The sequence below is a fragment of the Panthera tigris genome, chromosome B1 (assembly GCF_018350195.1).
Source record: "Panthera tigris isolate Pti1 chromosome B1, P.tigris_Pti1_mat1.1, whole genome shotgun sequence".
Taxonomy (NCBI): domain Eukaryota; kingdom Metazoa; phylum Chordata; class Mammalia; order Carnivora; family Felidae; genus Panthera; species Panthera tigris.
Window position 1 is genome coordinate 132,454,043 of NC_056663.1, and position 19,019 is coordinate 132,473,061.

General features: G+C 37.2%; 1 protein-coding gene across 2 annotated transcripts in view; it reads left to right on the top strand.

Annotated features, from left to right (window-relative positions):
* The window catches only part of SPARCL1 (SPARC like 1), a 49,860-nt gene that overhangs the window by 20,702 nt on the left and 10,139 nt on the right, over positions 1-19,019 (top strand). For both annotated transcript variants that reach the window (XM_007074704.3, XM_007074706.3), the window contains 6 exons: positions 9,760-9,824; positions 13,618-13,794; positions 14,178-15,182; positions 16,480-16,552; positions 17,481-17,599; positions 18,314-18,434. In XM_007074704.3, coding sequence (XP_007074766.2) covers positions 9,760-9,824; positions 13,618-13,794; positions 14,178-15,182; positions 16,480-16,552; positions 17,481-17,599; positions 18,314-18,434 — 1,560 coding nt within the window. The remainder of the gene's footprint in view (positions 1-9,759; positions 9,825-13,617; positions 13,795-14,177; positions 15,183-16,479; positions 16,553-17,480; positions 17,600-18,313; positions 18,435-19,019) is intronic.

Sequence of the window (19,019 nt, forward strand, 5' to 3'; positions counted from 1 at the left end):
TTCAAGCTACTGATATCAGACATGACATCACTGAACAGAACTGGGAAGAGATGCATGGTAGCACACATTATAAAATATTTCCACCCACAGATATAACAGGCATAAATAACCTTGAGAGTAAGTAACAGCAAAATGTAGTAAAATGAGTATGAAGTGATGAGTTTTGAATATTTATTTCCTTTGTTTTTAATATAATTAAGTGTATATAATGTAATTTTTAGTGGTGGCTTTGTTTAATAGTTCCCAGTACTCCTAGAAATTTAACAGTTGGCTCTCACAAGACAGTACAAGCTGGATCTATCCCTTCTCCATTTCCAAGACCACAGCCAAAATTTAAAGGTCTGTCCACTTCTCACTGTGATATTGCAATTTCATTTTAGTAAGTCTTTGTACTGGTCTGTCTCCACATTGGTCTGTCTCCCTTTTTAACATACAAACCTGATTATACCACTCCCCAGCTTACAGTCATCCACTGAGACTTCATAGCTTTTTAATTGGAATTCCTTGTTTAAAGCACAAAGATTTGCCTTGTTTCTGAGCCTTATCTCCTTCTACTTCCCCTATTAACACCCTAGTGACTCAAATGTTTACTATCTTATGTCCCTGGACCTTCATCTATGCTGTTTCAACTCTCCGGGTTGTCCTTCCATCTTTGAGACAGCAAACTACCACTGATTGGTTTTCCAAATATCAGGTCAAGAATTACTTTCTCTGAAAGCTTTTTCTATAGAAAAGCAAATTAGCATAGTAGTTAAGAACACAGACATAAAACTAAACAGCCAGGTCTCAAATATGGCTCTGCCACTTGTGTAACCATGAACATGTTATTTAACCTTATTTTCCTTACTAGTAAAATGATGAAAACAAAATGCTATTTCATAAGATCATTGTGAAGATTAAAGAGGTATTATGTGCAAAGCCCTCAGAGCAGTGTCTATAACTTAGCACCTAAGACTTAGTAAATGTTAGTAATATTAACTATCTAATTTTAAATGCTTCTTATCTCTGTTTCTGTTGCATTAGGTAGACATCACACTATACTAAATCATTGATTTCCTTGATTTCCTCCTTTTTAACTCTTCAAACAGAAACTTTGTAGCCTTGTAGGGGCACCTGGGTGGCTCAGGCTGTTGAGCATCCAACTTCGGCTCCGGTCATGATTTCATGGTTTGTGGGTTCAAGCCCTGCGGCAGGCTCTGTGCTGACAGCTCAGAGCCTGGATTCTGCTTCAGATTCTCTCTCTCTCTCTCTTTCTCTCTCTGCCCCTCTCCCACTCGATCTCTATCTCTCTCTGTCTCTCAAAAATAAACATTAAAAAAAAAAAAAAAAAACAGAGGTGCCTGGTTGGCTCTGTCGGTTAAGCATCCAACTCTTGGTTTGGGCTCAGGTCATGATCTCATGGTTCGTGGGTTCAAGCCCTGCATCAGGCACTGTGCTGATGGTGTGGAGCCTGCTTGGGATTCTGTCTCCCTCTCTCTCTGCCCTTCCCCTGCTTGTTCGCTCTCTCTCTCTCTCAAAAATAAATAAACATTACAAAAAACAACAACAACCATGTGGCCTTGTGCTTAGGCAGTGTCTAGTAAGCACTTAATGGATAAAAGAGTGAATGAGTGATGCACATTATGGCCAACTGGACATGTGTTTCTTCTTGATTCATTCAGCTGCATTAGATTCAAGAAAGTGAAGAGAATTTATGAGATCCTATGATCAAGTTAAAGGGCAATGTTTTCTCAAATTTAATTAACTATACATATTGCTATAAAAACTAAAATCAAAGGAAATTAGTCTTGAAACCCACAACACTTTTGATGATTCTTGCTTACTCTTTATGTTGCTATTATTTATAAGAAAATGTGGTAACAGTCTCTTAGCCTAATTTCATTGTCATTTGTGATGAGTGTAGGAAAAACTGAAGTTAAAAGGAACTTTGGTAAATGTGTAGGCAAAAGAGACTTTAAATATTCCACTGGAAAAATATTCTGACCTCACAGCAAAACCTACATTATTTTCTGAGGCTCTGAGTTGTTTATTCAGGATTCACAATTTGAATGTGTAGATTGCTTTGGGTATTATTGGCATTTTAACAATATAATATTTATTCTTCCAATCTTTGAGCATGGAATGTTTTTCCATTTCTTTGTACCTTCTTCAATTTCCTTCATCAGCTTTCTATAGTTTTCAGCATACAGATTTCACACCTTTGGTTAGGTTTACTCCTGGGTATTTTATGGTTCTTGGTTTAATAAACAATTTCTTTCCTGGGGCGCCTGGGTGGCTCAGTCAGTTGGGTGTCCAACTTCGGCTCAGGTCATGATCTCACGGTCTGTGAGTTCGAGCCCCGTGTCGGGCTCTGTGCTGACAGCTCAGAGCCTGGAGACTGCTTCAGATTCTGTGTCTCCCTCTCTCTGTGACCCTCCCCCATTCATGCTCTGTCTCTCTCTGTCTCAAAAATAAATAAACATTAAAAAAAATTTTAAACAAAATTTATTTCCTTCAAAAATAAAAAGAATCACATTTGACTTTTATGAAAGAAGAGAGAAAAAATAATAAAAATGTATTGAGTGTCCTGGGTATCAGGCAGTTTTACAACTATTATTTCTTCTAATCTTCACAAAACTGAATTAGATAGCGTATGCCGTATTAGCATAGATATGCTATAGATCTATGCTATAGATCTGCTGTAGATATGCTATAGATATACTATAGACATGCCAATATCTCCTGGAAACAACCTCACAGGCATACCCAGGAATAATGTTTAATGGCATATCTGGACATCCTGCAGCCCAGTCAAGTTGTCACATAAAATTAACCATCACAGACATTATCCCCTTTCTAGGTGGGGAATCTGAGGCTTAGAGGCTTAAGTAATTTGCCAAAGATCACAAAGTCGGCAAAGCACCAAAGCACCATTCCCCTTCTACTAAACTAGTAGTTCTCAGTCAGGGCAATTTTATCGTCAGGAGATACTTGGCAATATCTGGAGACCCTTTTGGTTGTCATAGCTGGTGGCAGGTAGGGGACTTGCTATGATATCTAGTGGGTAGAAGAGGGGACTTGCTATGATATCTAGTGGGTAGAAGTTAGGGATGCTGTAAACATCCTACATACCACAAAGAATTACCCACCCAAAATGTTTACAGTGCCAAGATAAAGAATCCCTGCACTAAATGTACTATTTTTTTAAACTGTACTCTTTTATATTTTTACAGTTTTCCAAAACTATTCTACTAAACAGTATAGGCTGATCTAAAATATAAATGATTATAGGGGCGCCTGGGTGGTTCAGTCAGTTAAGCTTTTGACTTCAGCTCAGATAACAATCTCACGTTTCATGGGTTCGAGCCCCACATCGTGCTCTGTGCTGACAGCTCAGAACCTGGAGCCTGCTTCAGATTCTGTGTCTCCCTCTCTCTCTTACCCTCTCCCAGTCTCTCTCTCTCTCTCTCTCTCTCTCTCTCTCTCTCTCTCTCTCTCAAAAATAAATAAACATTAAAAAAAAATTTTAAATAGGGGCACCTGGGTGGCTCGTTGTTTGAGCGTCCAACTTCAGCTCAGGTCATGATCTCACAAGTGGGTTTGAGGCCCGCATCAGGCTCTGTGCTGACAGCTCAGAGCCTGGAGCCTGCTTCGGATTCTGTGTCTCCCTCTCTCTCTACCCCTCTCCCACTCATGCTCTGTCTCTGTCTGTAAAAAAATGAATAAACCTTAAAAATATTTTTTTAATTTTTTTAATAAAATATAAATGATTTAGTTTCATAAATCTGATAAAATGAATGAATGCTAAATTCTGAATATGGAGGAAGGAAACTGCATTTTTCAATGACTTTTTACATTAGCATTCACTGAGAGAATAAAATATTTTAAATTATCAATAATAAAGATAGGAAATAGATACCACTTATATGCTCGAAGCAGTAAATACCATAATATAATATATTTAATTTTGATACAATAAAATCATGAATATATTTTCAGTGGATTTAGTAGTTTACAGAAAAAAGCAGCAGTTTATGGTTCATGAAATTCATAGAATTATCTTCAATTTTAGAATTATAAAATATTAAAGCTAAAGGATCATCAAGGTCATCTGCTTCATTGTTCATCACTTAAGGAAATTGTATCTAAGAAAGGGTAAGCTACCCAAGGCCTCTTAGCCAGTTAAGAACAGTGTTGGAGCCAGAATTCAGCTCTCCTGACAGTTACATGCTTTTTTTGATTCCAAGGTGTTTCTCAATATCCCTGAAGTGTTAGAATGTGGGGTAGAGGGAGTTGCTCTATATTTTTATTTAAACATGTTCTTCATTCAAAGGAAATTGAATTTCTATGCTTTTGCCTTGTTTCAACTAAAAAAGCATTGAAAGGGACTTTCAATATCAAATAACCCAACCAACTTTCTATGACAAGACTTTTTTTCCTCAACACAAAAAAATGTATCTACTAAGTATGCAAAATCTTAAACCTTAACATTTCAGAATGCTTTGTTTAAAAACTCAAAGTGAATTCCAAATTTTTCCCAGTACTGGTTCAGAAGTTTTTTTGTTTTTTTTTTGTTTTTCCTCCTTCCCTACATCTTTGTGTAAGAGGTAAAGTAGAGGTCTTTATTTGCAAAATTGCTACAAAAGCACCAGAGCTGGAGCCAGGAAAGCTCAGTTTGAGCCCGATTCCCTTCTTAACATCTTTCCAACTTCCAGCCTATCCTGTCGTAGCCTTTCTAGTCCTGTTCTTCATCTCCCACATCATGGGGTTGTTGCAAATGTCAAATAAGATAATATCTCATTTGTAAATCTGTTTGATAAACACAAGGCACTTTGATAATATAAACTTCCAGTATTTGTTACACATCATTACTAGTTCTAAATGTTTATTTCAAGATATAAATGGAACACACATGCCACTGTCAGTATTCTGAGTTTCTGACATTATGTACAATCATTTTCAGAGGGGTCCATTAGAGGAATTAAATTTAAGTCTCCAAGCTGAGTACATGTTACTTTCATTAAACATGGAATAAATTAGTTTTTTTAAGGTGTTATAAGGTTATATGTGATTTAATTTTTTCCCCCAAGACTTAATCTCCATTCTTCCAGCACACTGTTCCCTAGTCTGGGCGGCCCACCCTCGGGGGTTTGAATAGGAGGATAGGTGAAAGAGTGTTTTTATTTTTTCTAACATGATAAGGAAGTCTGTGCTAGTACCTGTAGGCTCCTTTTCTTCAATAAAATCTTTGTTAGCGAAGTTAGAACACAGACCTATAGTAATTCCTATGTGTCCTCGAAGCAGCAGCAGTAGCAGCAGTAACAGTAGTAGTGGTAGTAATGGGGATATAAATCTGATGAAGAAATGGAAATAATCTGTTGATTAAAAGGGGTAATGAAGGGGTGCTGGGTGGCTCAGCTGGTTAAGCATCTGACTTCGGCTCAGGTCATGATCTTGTGGTTCATGCATTTGAGCCCTGCGTCAGGTTCTGTGCTGACAGCTCAGAGCCTGGAGCTTGCTTCAGATTCTGCATCTCCCTCTTCTCTCTGCCCCCCCTCCACTTGCTATCTCTCTCTCTCTCAAAAATAAATAAAGATTTAAAAAACTTAAATGGGGTAATGAAACATATTGCACTCCCTGCTAAAATTCCAGTATAATGATAGAAAAAGAGAAATAATAATATACACTCACAATAACAAAGAAAAAAGAGGAGGTGACAAGATAAAAGATTCCAGCAAATTTTTAGAAGGTAGCAAGCAGTTGGAAGAATAGGGAAAGCTTAAACCTAAGGATTTTCAGAGAAGGGTACCATAGACAAAGAAGACAGTTCACACTGCAAAACCCAGAAAAGTTTCAAGAATTGGAAGTACCAGGTAATTTGAAAGTTGAGGTAAGGGGAGAGGTTGAAACCAGGAGGACTGATGGAAAGCCCGTCAGATAAACAGATGTCAGATCTTTCCTTCTGTGTCTACTGCCAGAGGACTCCCCATTTCAACCTTAACGAAAAGGGAAGGTTATTCTCTGGTCCTGGGCTCTAGATAGGCACCATAGGGACAGGCAGGGGGGATGGGGGAGGATATGGTGCCATAGAGAAATCTGGGGAGTGAGAGTCAGTATATTGCACTGAGAGACCTCCAGTCCCTTCACTCCTACACCTCACAGAATGTAGCAACCAAGCTTTTACCCACTCCCTGGGGTTGGAGGTATGGAGATCTTCTCTAGAAAAAAAAATCTCTCCAAGAACAAAAAATCTGACAATGACCACATCAAAAATGTTAGGTTCCTATCTCAGCCCCTCCAAGGTAGCTCTCCAAGGTGTCGAGCCCTGCCCATGAAATGTCTAACTGGCCGTTTAGTGACTTGCTACTAAATATTACCATACAACCAAAGACATTGGACATTCGAGAAAAGCTTTTAACATAAAAATCAAAGACCAAAATATACCAGAAAAACTGGGATAATATGGAAACGGAAAATGCAGGGCTCAAAGGAAAATTTTAAAATATTTAATTAATATCCTCAAAAAGATAAGAGTATATATCACACTAATGAAAACAGAAGAGGATAATATTAAAGAGGGGAACATCAGGAAATAAGAAATTGAAAGTTTAAAAATGTTTGAAATGTTTTTAATATGTTTAAAAAATGTTTAAAAAACCAATAGTAGAGATGAAAGATAAAATTAAGGAAGTTTCCAGGGCGCCTGAGTGGCTCAGTCGATTAAGCGGCCCACTTCAGCTCAGGTCGTGATCTCACAGTCCCACATAGGGCTCTGTGCTAACAGCTCAGAGCATGGAGCCTGCTTCAGTCTCCCTCTCTCTCTGCCCTTCCCCTGCTCATGCTGTGTCTCTCTCTGTCTGTCTCAAAAATAAATAAACGTTTAAAAATTTTTTTAAAAGATTAAGGAAAAAAAAAAAGATTAAGGAAGTTTCCAAAAATAATATAACCATGGAAAAAAAGAACAAAAACTGTAAGTAAATTAGAAAACCAATCCCAAAAGTCGACATTTAACTATTATGAATTCCAGAAAGAAAATACAAAAAACTAGAGGGAGAAAAATTATCAAAGAATTACATATTAAAATCTCTCAGAACTGTTGAATTTCCAAATTCAAAGAGACTAATGAGTGCCTAAAGTAAATTTAAAAGGATTCAAATTAAGGCAGATATTGTAATATTTTATTTTTTTGGTTTTTTGTGTGTTTTTTTGGTAATATTTTAGAATACTAGAGATAAATATTAAAACTTGGGACAAAAACTTAAAAGCTTACAGAAAGAAAAAAAAACAGTTCTCATTTTAAAAAAATGGGAAAAACCAACACTGGTGTTCTTACTAGCACCAGAAACTAAAGAAAATGGATCATGTTTTAAAATTCTGAGAAAAAAAAATTGATCTAGAAGCAGCTTGGTGGCTGTCAGTTAAGCATTGGCTCAGGTCATGGTCTCATGGTTTATGAGTTGAAGTTGCTCATGAAGCTCTCTGTTCTCAGCAGCAGAGACTGCTTTGGAAACTCTGTTCCCCTCTCTCTCTCTCTGCCTCTACCCTGCTCTCACTCTCTGTCTCTCTCTCTCTCAAAAATAAATAAACGTTAAAATATTTTTTTTAATCTAAAATTCTATATCCGGTCAAACTATCAAGTGAAGGATGAAATACTCATGTTTTCTTGCTATGCAGAGTCTCAAAACTTTTGTCTCCTATATACCGTTTCTCAGGAAGCTTCTGGAGTATGTGCTCCATAAAAATGAGGGAGAACACCAAGATAGAAAAATATATGGGATCCAGGAAGCAAGAACTCAAACACAAGAAAAGAGCAAGGGGGATCCCCAGGGTGGTGGTAACTAGAGATCCCAGGAGGAAAGCAGGGTAGCTGCTTGGGGAGGGGGAGGAGGGGGGCTTCTGTCAAATGGAGCAAGAGAGCCAACACCTGGGAGGGACATGTCCGTGAGGAAAATGGGGCTTGGGGATCCCCTATGGGTTTGTTGTTGTTGTTGTGTTGTGGTAGTTGTTGTTAGCATATTAAAATGAACTTTTAAATTTTGTTGGACAATTTGGGAAGAATAAATGTACCTGGAAAAGTACATTAAAAGAGGAGGCAATTTCTAGGGCCAGACAAAACACAATATTGTTCAAGAAATAAATGTAAGTATGATTCAACACAGGAAATTACTAGTTGACTCAGCTATGAAGAATATGCACATTGTCATAAATGTTAAATAGTGATTTAAATAACAATTGTGATGTAATTATTTTAGGAAGGGAGCATTTGTGTGTGTGTGTGTGTGTGTGTGTGTGTGTGTGTGTGTGTGTGTGAAGTGATAGCTGTTACAGTATTAAATCACAGAATGTTTGACATTAATGTATTTTTAAATATATATTTATTTTAAATATCCATTTAAGTATTTAGAAATATACACATATTTCTATTTCAGTAGAAGAACTTTATAAACCTCAAAATATTTTTTAAAGCTCTATAGATTTATACATTTATGTATAAAACTATGATTGCAAAAAATAATTTAAAAGAGACATCTATTTCTAAGCGATCCAGAGAATCTCTTTTAAAGACTAAAAACTCTGTTCCTAATACCAGTGGGAGTTGGACTACTAGGCTTAGAGATACTCTGCAGAGAAATGTATACAGCTCACTGCTTTTCAGAAAATTCCCCTGGAGGCCAATTTACTTAGCCTCTTTGTGCCTTGCTTGCCTCATCTCTAAACTGAAAAAGTTCATTTGGAACAAACGAAACTCAAATTCGAGGCAAATAACAAGTGAAACAGACCAGGTACAAATGCCAGCATCCCTTACAAAGGACAGTCTCTACTCAGAACCAGCCGGCTTTGCCATGAAGACCTTTTGTTGCTAAAAGGCCCAGTGGTTCAAGAGAAACTGCAAATCTGAGTTTTTGCATGAAACCTCTGATTTTTAAAATGCTAGTTTAAAATACACAATGCTTTGAGACACTTCAGTGGCTCAGTCAGTTAAGTGTCCAACTGTTGGTTTCGGCTCAGGTCATGATCTAACGGTTCGTGAGTTTGAGCCCCATGTCAGGCTCTGTGCTGACAGCATGGAGCCTGCTTGGAATTCTCTGTCTTCCTCTCTCTCTGCCGCTCCCCTCCTGCTCACTTGCTCACTCACTCGCTCTCTCAAAATAAACAAACTTAAAATAATAATTAAAATAAAATAAAATAAAATAAAATAAAATAAAATAAAATACAATAAAATACACAGTGCCTGCCAAACCAAACCCATCTGCAGGCCACCACCAACCCACAGATTGCAATGTGAGACTTATAAATTAGCTGAACATTGATGACCACTTTAGGCAGTACAATGTCTCATTCCTAAAACTCTGCATTGAATGCATGGGTTTCTCCACCACCAAAGAGGCAGGCTATTTTATCCCAACCTGACAAACTATATTACTTCACTTTGCCAATTTTATCTTTACTGTGAACACTCACAAATCTTAAGACTTCAATCTGCATAGCATCTTTATTCATGGAAACACAGTCAAAAACAGAGATAGGTGCTGCCCAAACACAGCTGGGCCAAAAAATCAAGGAGTCATCCTCACAGACACAATTGGATAAAAACTGTCATTAAATCCGTCTTTCCAGACATGTTAGTTCACATGTCTATAAAGGCATTACTGTAAAGACAGTAATCGCGTTTAAATACAAAGGTCAGTATCAAGCTCATTATTTGCTAAGAAGATTATCTTTTAATTTTTCACAAGGAAACTTTTACCCACCACTGCTAATTATCTTCTTCGTTCGCAGGCCTAGAAAGCATGAAGACTGTAGTTTTTCTCCTATACATTTTGGGAACTGCAACTGCAATACCGGTAAATATCCTTTTTTCTGTTATTACATCTCTCCTCCCTAAATTTAATTTAGAAATCCTCCATTGAAAAGAAAATGTGTTTATATAGTGGTTTGAAATTCTCTTTTTTGTTTTAATATTATTTTTTCCCAAGCAGAGAATGAATGACTCAAAATATTGATATAAAATACTTTCTGAAAGAATATTTCCTTCAGAACTACCAGATTCTACAAGATACAATAAATATAAATCTGAAAATGTTGATTATCATTTATTAGAAAGGGGATCTTCCAGGACCCAAAAGCCAAAGAGAATGGGAAGAAATAAATTTTCCTTTGGAAGTTTATCACTTAGTATGAGAAACCTAAGAAATTAGTATGAGAAGTCTTGGGAATGCACACCCATACTCTTTAGCAGCATTTTCTTCAAGATCAAATATATACTGGCTGATCAATTCTGAGTCTGTAATAAAACAAAACCAGTGGGTTAGGGCCAGGAAATGGTATGATGATCATAAATTGGCTCCTAACTCGTCCTTGGGGGTGGTTGGGGAGGGGGTACTTTCCAAGCAAACATGCTGATAATAGACAGAACTAGAACATTCTTTTCTTCACGATCAGATATCCTGGCACCACCATTCACACAGCAGTAAATCAGACACACACAAATCAGAATCATTTGAGACCATGTCAGCAGCCTTAAAATAACCTGAAAGTTATTATTGTTGTTGTTTTAATGTTGTTTTTAATGGCTTGGATGATCATGTAGATGTCTCCCAAATGATCCATATCATCCAAAATCAAGCTAAAGGATTTATGCCATTTTTTTTTCTTTTTTGCCAAATGGAAGAATCAATCTCCTTTAAATAGACAAAGTAATTTTTCTCATCCCTTCTCTTCCTCCGTCTCTACTATGTCTCAGATTCTGTCCTTGTTTTTTGGATAGCTGGTGGCTAACATTTGGTTGACAGATGTGTCCGCAAAGGCCAGCATCATGCCACCCAGACAAAGCATTTCTTAGAAAACAGAATTTACGACCACTCCTAGGAATTGTGCTTTAGTAGCTGGAGCTACTCCAGCTGAAATTATACATGTCCTCTGCAATTACAAAAGTGGGATAAATTATGTTCAGCACAGAAAGAAGCTCCCACAGACCCATTGTTTTCTCCTAAAAATGTGTTTTCCCTTGCAGCTGTTGCCCAGTATATAAACAGGCATCAAAAATGCTTTTGAACCAAATGTTTGAATAACACATCTACATATAGACACATTTTAAAGGTTTTCTTTTGGGGACAATTTGTTATGTAGATCCAGTCAAACACTAAGAAGCTAAATATCTTCCCATAGGGTTTACCTCTTACAAATCTTGTGTCATTTTCCCAGATTGCCTGAATTGTACGGAAGTAAGTAGATTCTGTGTGGTTCAGGGATTCCACACACTTCCAGAGGGTATGGTGTTATAGATGTGGGAATAATAATAATAAAACAGAGTTTGATTGCAGAAAATTTCTGAAAGAAGTCAAGCTGCTGTCCTTCTGCATTTCTTTCAGCTTGGAGAGGGAGAGCAGAGGAGGAAGGGTGCAGAGGGGGAGCAGTTCTCTACTAATAAGCCGAAAATCTCCTCCATCCCTTGCCTTCCATAATGCCCTTGCTGGAAACCTGCCAAACTGGCCACCATTCTTTATCCTTTCTCCCTTACAAATGGCTTCTTTGGAAATTTTTTCAAATGTTATTACTCCTTTTGGTTGAAAAGGTGATAAGCAAGAGAGCAAACCACATCTAAAATGAACCCTGAACTCCATGTCTTTCCTTATATTATACAATTGGTACAACAGAATGTGCTAATAGAGTAAAGACAAGTCAATGCAAATAAAATCTGGTTTTGTACTTATACCTCGATCTGCCTGACATGAGTATCCATAGCATCTCTGTAAGAAAGATTTGTAGTGAATACCTGCTTACAGTATTGGACAGTTCATAGTATTACCACTGTAGGATATTACTTCTAGCAATAGTCAGTTTTCACTTGGTTACTTTATAATTTACGAATGACTAATATACATAAACTTATCTTGATATTTCTGCTCACTTCACCTTGACAGATGATAGGGTGGGATTCACAATTCATCAAATGACAGATAGATAGCTGATAGCAGAGTCAAGACTTGAAGGAAGATCTTTAATCTCTAAGTCAGTTGTTAAACTTCTCCATCATGTATCACTGCCAATTCTTCATCTATGCCTTCAGTCTTGCTAGAAATAGAGCCATCCTTCTAGTTGAAATAATACTCCATTGCTGTTCTTCCTAACTAGACTTAGTGTACTATTTCACACAGTTTTTGAATTAGTTCTATGTTAAATTATTTATCATAAGAGTTTTTGATGAATATAAGGCTGCTAGTGTTAAGAAAATAAATATTGAATAAAGTTTAAATCTTTTCTGCTATTTATCAGTGAATACTTAAAATTTAACTTAAGAAAATGTACAATGTTAAAGAACTTCTCAAACTCAACACCCAAAAAACAAATAATCCGGTTAAGAAATGGGCAGAAAACATGAATAGACATCTGTCCAAAGAAGACATCCAGATGACTAGCAGACATATGAAAATATGCTCAATATCACTCATCACAGGGAAATACAAATAAAAACTATGATGAGATACAATCTCACATCTGTCAGAATGGCTAAAATTAACAGCACAAGAAACAACAGGTATTGGCAAGGATGTGGAGAAAGGGGAACCCTCTTGCACTGTTGGTAGGAATGCAAACTGATGCAACCACTATGGAAAATAATATGGAGGTTCCTCAAAAATTTAAAAATAGAACTACCCTATGATCCAGTAACTGCACTACTAGGTATTTACCCAAAAGATACAAAAAGACTGATTCGAAGGGACACATGCACCCCAATGTTTATAGCAACATTATCAACAATAGCCAAACTATGGAAAGAGCTCAAATGTCCATAGACTGATAAATGGATAAAGAAGATGTGGTTCATATATACAATGGAATATTACTCGGCCATCAAAAAAAATAAAATCTTGGCATTTGCAACAACATGCATGGAGCTACAGTGTATTATGCTAAGTGAAATAAATCAGTCAGAGAAAGACAAATACCATATGATTTCACTCATGTGGAATTTAAGAAACAAAACAGATGAACGTATGGGAAGGGAAAAAAAAGAAAGAAAAAAAACCATAAGAGACTCCTAACTATAGAGAAAAAACTGAGAATTGCTAGAGGCAGGTGGGTGTGGGATGGGCTAGATAGGTGATGGGTATTAAGGAGGGCACTTATGATGAGCAATGGGTGTTGTACATAAGTGATGAATCACCAAATTGTCCTGAAATGAATGTTGCACTGTACGTTAACTAACTAGAATTTAAATAAAAATTTAAAAAGAAAACGTACAGAGTTATATCTTTGGTAAATTTAATTTGACTTTGACTTTCTGCTAACAACAGTTCTTAAAATTATAGAGTATGAATGTTTTTTAAGTTTGGAAAGCACAGAAAATAATTCCAAACCTCAAAGGTGACAATTATTGAAATAATCTTTGCTCTATTTTCACCCAGTCTCTGCATACATAACTTTTTCTTAAATATGTTTGGGAGTCTGTTTTCACCTAAGATTATAATCTAGCCATTTGCTTGTATTCTTAAAAATTCTAGAGAGTATTTTTTAATTGATGTTATGTATGAACCATAGTGCTACTAAGAATGATGACGATAAAGGAGTAGCTAGAAATTTTAGACATCAGCATCTAGACGTGAATAACATGAGCCAGTTTCTACTTTTTTTCAGACAAATGCAAGGTTCCTGTCTAATCATCCAAAACCAACTGCTGATTCCTTGAGTTCCATCCAACAGGCTGAAGTGTTAGTAACACCTAACAACACTGCAATCCCCATGTTAAGGGTCGAAGATGCAGAAAATGAAAAGGAAATTGCAGTGCCTGTAGAAGACCATCCCAACCATAAGGTAAAAGTAACATGGTTATGCGATTATAATTTAAAATTTTTCCAAAGGTCTCAATTTCAAAGCATAGTTAAGGATATTACCTCATTCTCACCTCAGCTTAATTTTTAGAAGATGATTATTGTATCAGTGGTCTCCAATTATCAAAAGAACTGTGAAAATTAGTGAGTTTTGTGTCTTTGGCCAAGGTGCTATATAATTTCATACCACAAAATTCAAATTCAGGTTATAAACTTGCAACTATAAAGTGTGAGGAACATTGTATATGAGTTTACCTGATATTATGTGAAAAAAATAATGAACACTAAAGGTTAGCTTATGAATTAAAATATGATGTAGATATTCCATTACCAATTGTTTCAGGAGTAAACTTTTTTTCTTGTAAGGCTGAAAAATCTTCAGTACTAAAGCCAAAGGAGGAAAGCCAGGACCAGTCAGCAGATCAGGACCAGAGTTATAACCAAGAGCTCGGGTTACAGGATGAAGAGGAGAGTGAAAGTGACTTAAGTGAGAATGTGGAGTACATACCATCTGAAGGTACATTGGACCCAAAAGAAGATACGAATGAGCCTCAAAAGAAAAAACGCCCAGAGAACATTGATTTCCTTGCTCCTAATATTAGTTCCATTGTAGATATTAACCAACAAGAAAGCATCACAAAAACAGAAAAAAAACAAGAACAACCAATGAATGAATTACATTCTCAGTTGAACAGGAGCAACAAACATAGCCAAGATGTAAATGATCAAGGAAACCAAGAGCAGGATCCAAATATCCCCAATGGAGAAGAGGAAGGGGAAGAAGAGCCAGGTGAAGTCAGTACCCACAACAATAACGAAGAAAGGGAGAGAGAATTTCCCAAGGAGCATTCTAATAGCAAGGAGGATGAAAATAGTACCAAATCTGATGATGTTTTGGAAAAGTCCAGTGAACCAACTGAAGTAAGCAAAATGCAGAAAGATGAATTTGAGCAGGGTGACCAAGAACAAGAAGAGGACAGTTCCAATGCAGAAATGGAAGAGGAAAGTACATCAAAAATTACTAAGCACAGCCAAGATGCTGAATGGCAGAGCCAAGAAGAAAAACCTGAAGTTACCAGCAACCATGAGGAGATGGATAAAAAGACTGTTTCTGAGGCTTTGCTCGTGGAGCCTACTGGTGATGGTAACACCATGCCCAGAAATCATGGGGCTAATGATGATGGTGATGATGATCCCAGACACGATGCAACTGATGACTACGAATTCATCCCAAGTGAGGCCTTCTTGGAGGCTGAAAGATCTCAGTCCATTTTCTATCACCTCAAATATGAAGAGGAAAGAGAAAGAGAAAAAGAAAGAGCACGTGAAAATGGGAATGTAGATGCCAGTGAACCTGGAGAATACCAAGGGGTGAGATTCTTTACATTGATGCTTGTCTGATAGAGCACTTAGCTTTATAAAGAAATAGCCATGACCTTTCTCTGTGCTCTCAGTCTTCCGTGCCTATCTCTACCAGTACATTACTAAAATGTATTAAAATTATTTATTTTCCTCTGCTCTCCATCACCAGGCTGAAAGTGCCTATTTTATTTGGGTTCCCCTAGAAGCAGAGCCTGGATTTAAGTAGTTTATTTGAGAAGTTCAGGGAACAAAGAGGAATGGGACATGATATCAGGAAGGGAAGGAAGCTAATCAAAGGTATATCATTAAAGCCATGTACAGCACATTCCTCTGAATTACCCCATTTGGAGAATGAGGGAGCTGGGGCATTTGTACAGACTGAGAATTGCTAAGAGAGGTGTTAATTCCCCAGCACTTTCAGTCCTTTGAGCAGGCCAAATAGATGTCATGGTTTTCCAGGCACAGAGATGCAGATACAGGCAGTTGAAAGTGCCTGGAGCTAACTAAAATGGTAAATTCTGACAGATATGAGGGATGGGAAACACTAACAACTACTGCTCTAATGTCTTAAGAGTAGATGCCATGTAATATTCAGGTTAGATCACCAAGGTCTAGCAAAATGTCTCTAATGTAATAAGAAATCCAGGAATGTTTGTTGATTTAGCTATAAAGATGAAGAATAAAGACTTCAGCTCCAACTTTAAGTAAATACACACCAAGATGATAATCAGGAAACTGCAACAGAGTGGGAGTAGGGAAGAAGCATATTGTCATTGGTTGTTTAATCATTTGGAGCTTTCAGGCAAAACGCCAGCAGCCACCCACTAGGAGGACTTGACACAGCTTTTGGTGGCCAAGGTCAATAGTGACCTTGATTACTGAGAACTCTCCTGCCATTTTAAGGTAGGAGTTTTATTACACTTTAGAAACCTGGTAAGAAACCTTTATTAACATCTCCATAGAGATTACTGATGTAATTGTGTCTTAACTATAGAATCACATGATAATACTACATTTCTACCATTCCAAAATCCAAATGGGAGGTCCCAGCTTTGCTCCTGATGTTAGTTCCAAGTTTTATTGAATAATCCCCAGAGATACAGCACTGAATCCAGTTGAGGAAGAAACAAATGGCTCCTATTCTCAAAGGGTTACTGTCTATTTCCACAGTTATGGCTGGTATCATTTTCAGATCTGAAATGATTTGGGTATGAAAAGCTTTGTGAAGGTACACACAGTGGAAATATAAATTATGTAATGGCTTTCCTGTAAATAAACTTCAGCTTCTGCTCTTGTTGTTATAAAGGCCAAGAAAACAGAGAGCCTACCAAATGAAGGTGAAAGTTCATATGAAGACAACAGAATGGTACATGGTACTGGTGAGTCCAGGCTAAGCTGCTCATGACTGTATCAAGGAAGAAATGGAATGGCCGCGTTAGGCTATCCCCATTCCATCATTTATTTGTCACTGCTTCTCAGAATTTTTCCTCTCTTACATCCTCCCCACAGAAATGTTCTCATAAACTGTTGACATTCTCTTGCATACATTTTATACATAACTATGGGCAAATGTGTTTACAAACTGGAAGTCTTGTAATAGTATGAAAGCTAGAATTCTTTTTTCCTAAATCCTATGCTTCTGAGAAGAATTCATTCTACTTTATTTTTTTCTCTTTGACGTCATATTTATTTTTGAGAGAGAAAGCATGAGATGGGGGGGTTGGGCAGGGAGAGAGAGGGACAGAGGATCTAAAGTGGGCTCTGTGCTGACAGCAGCAAGCCCATTGTGGGGCTTGAACTCACAAACTGCGAGATCATGACCTGAGTCAAAGTCGGACACCCAATCGACTGAGCCACCCAGGTGCTCCTACTTTATTTTTTCTCAAATCCATAACTTACTAGTGAATTTAAATCCTGTATTTAATTGAGACCTAATTCCCAATAGCATACCCCAATCACAAAGATTTTAAATTTCAACACAAAATTTTCATGACTTATTTAACTTCTGACCAACCTGCACAAACTTAAATTATAGACTTCAGACTATGACCATTGTAGGCAGGCCAAGAAGAGCTGTTTGTTCTTTTTATATTCCCAATTCAAACTGCCCAGAAAATCTAGACTATTGTGTAACACAGTTTGATGTCAGAGGGTCCCATCTGAACATTAAGATGTCCATTAGAATGGTTTCTAATATTTTCCCAAATTTTCTTTAATTAGTGAAAATGGAGCTCATGTCTAGATAAATTTGAGGTTACATACTCAGTTTAGCTTTGCTCATGCTTCCTGTTCAATCTTTCCTGTCAGATTCTTGCATGAACTTCCTGTGTAAAAGAGGACACATCTGTAAAGCTGACCAACAGGGAAAACCCCACTGTGTTTGCCAAGATTCAGTGACTTGTCCTCCTACAAAACTCCTTGACCAAGTAAGTATTCTACAAAATAGTCTCTAAGGGGCCCCAAGTAGTTAGTGATTTGGATGAAAGTGGCTTGCAATTGAAATGTTTGTCAAAAAAAAAATGTCCAGGTTATCATCTAATACTTGAAATAATATTGAATAGGAACAAATGCCAGCAAAAATAAGGAATTTCAACTGTACCTTGAAAAGGTAATAATGGCATTGATATCTTCAGAACTCATTTTAAAACTCACTGTATCCTTGAAAAGTCTGCAGTTTGCATTCTACTGAACTTATCTAGAGCTAGATTGTCATCACCATTGGTATAATTTAGTTGATTTTTTTAAGCAAATAGGACAGTTATGATTTTAATAACTTCACTTACCTGGCTCAGCACAACTGATCAGTCTGCCTATGAGCTTTAAGAAGCAGAGTATTTTCCTAGTGTACATTCAGAAACATGAGCTCAAGGGGCACCTGGGTGGCTCAGTCAGTTAAGCATCCTACTTCGGTTCAGGTCATGATCTCAAGGCTCGTGGGTTCGAGCCCCGTGTCAGGCTCTATGCTGACAGCTCAGAGCCTGGAGCCTGCTTCAAATTCTGTGTCTCCCTCTTTCTCTCTGCCCCTCCCCTGCTCATGCTCTGTCTCTCTCTCTCTCTCTCTCAAAAATAAACATTAAAAATTTCTTTCAAAAAAATGTTTTAAAGAAACATGAGCTTTTTCTCATGCTTGTCTTTCCTAGGTTTGTGGCACTGACAACCAGACCTATGCCAGCTCCTGTCATCTGTTTGCTACTAAATGTAAACTGGAGGGAACCAAAAAAGGGCACCAGCTACAACTGGATTATTTTGGAGCCTGCAAATGTAAGATTCTGCCACTCTTGCCAACCACCATTGCTGAGAGGATTTGGGGTGAATCTATGCATATCTGAATAATCTATATACATACTCCCACATGCAAATGGAAAAAGGCTAATGTAGTTCTGAACCTAGGATGCTCATTAAAATCTTCTAGAGAGACTTAAAAAAAAATAAAAAGAATAATTCCCCAGCCTTAACTAAAAGAGACTGATTTAATTGGACTGGGTTGGGGCTTTAACATTGCTTTTTCATTTGTTTTTAAAGTAACCTAGACAATTCTAAGGTGCAGCCAGGGTTCAGAATTACTATGATAATGTTACCACTTAATAATTGAAATGAATCATTGGAATTTTGCTAAATTACTTGTCCTCTTTCCAATGTACGTTAAGTCTCCGCCAAGAAGTTTTATGACAATATATTCTTCTAGAAGTTTTTTTTAATGTTCTTCTTCCCCCCAAATACTCTCAATTGTGTTTGGATCTCCTTATCACTAAGTGATTCTCCACATTAGCAGTGCTTACTAATATTTCCAGTTCTCCTGTCTTTCCTGACACACAAGAGTATTAAATTTCTCAGCCCTCTTGATGT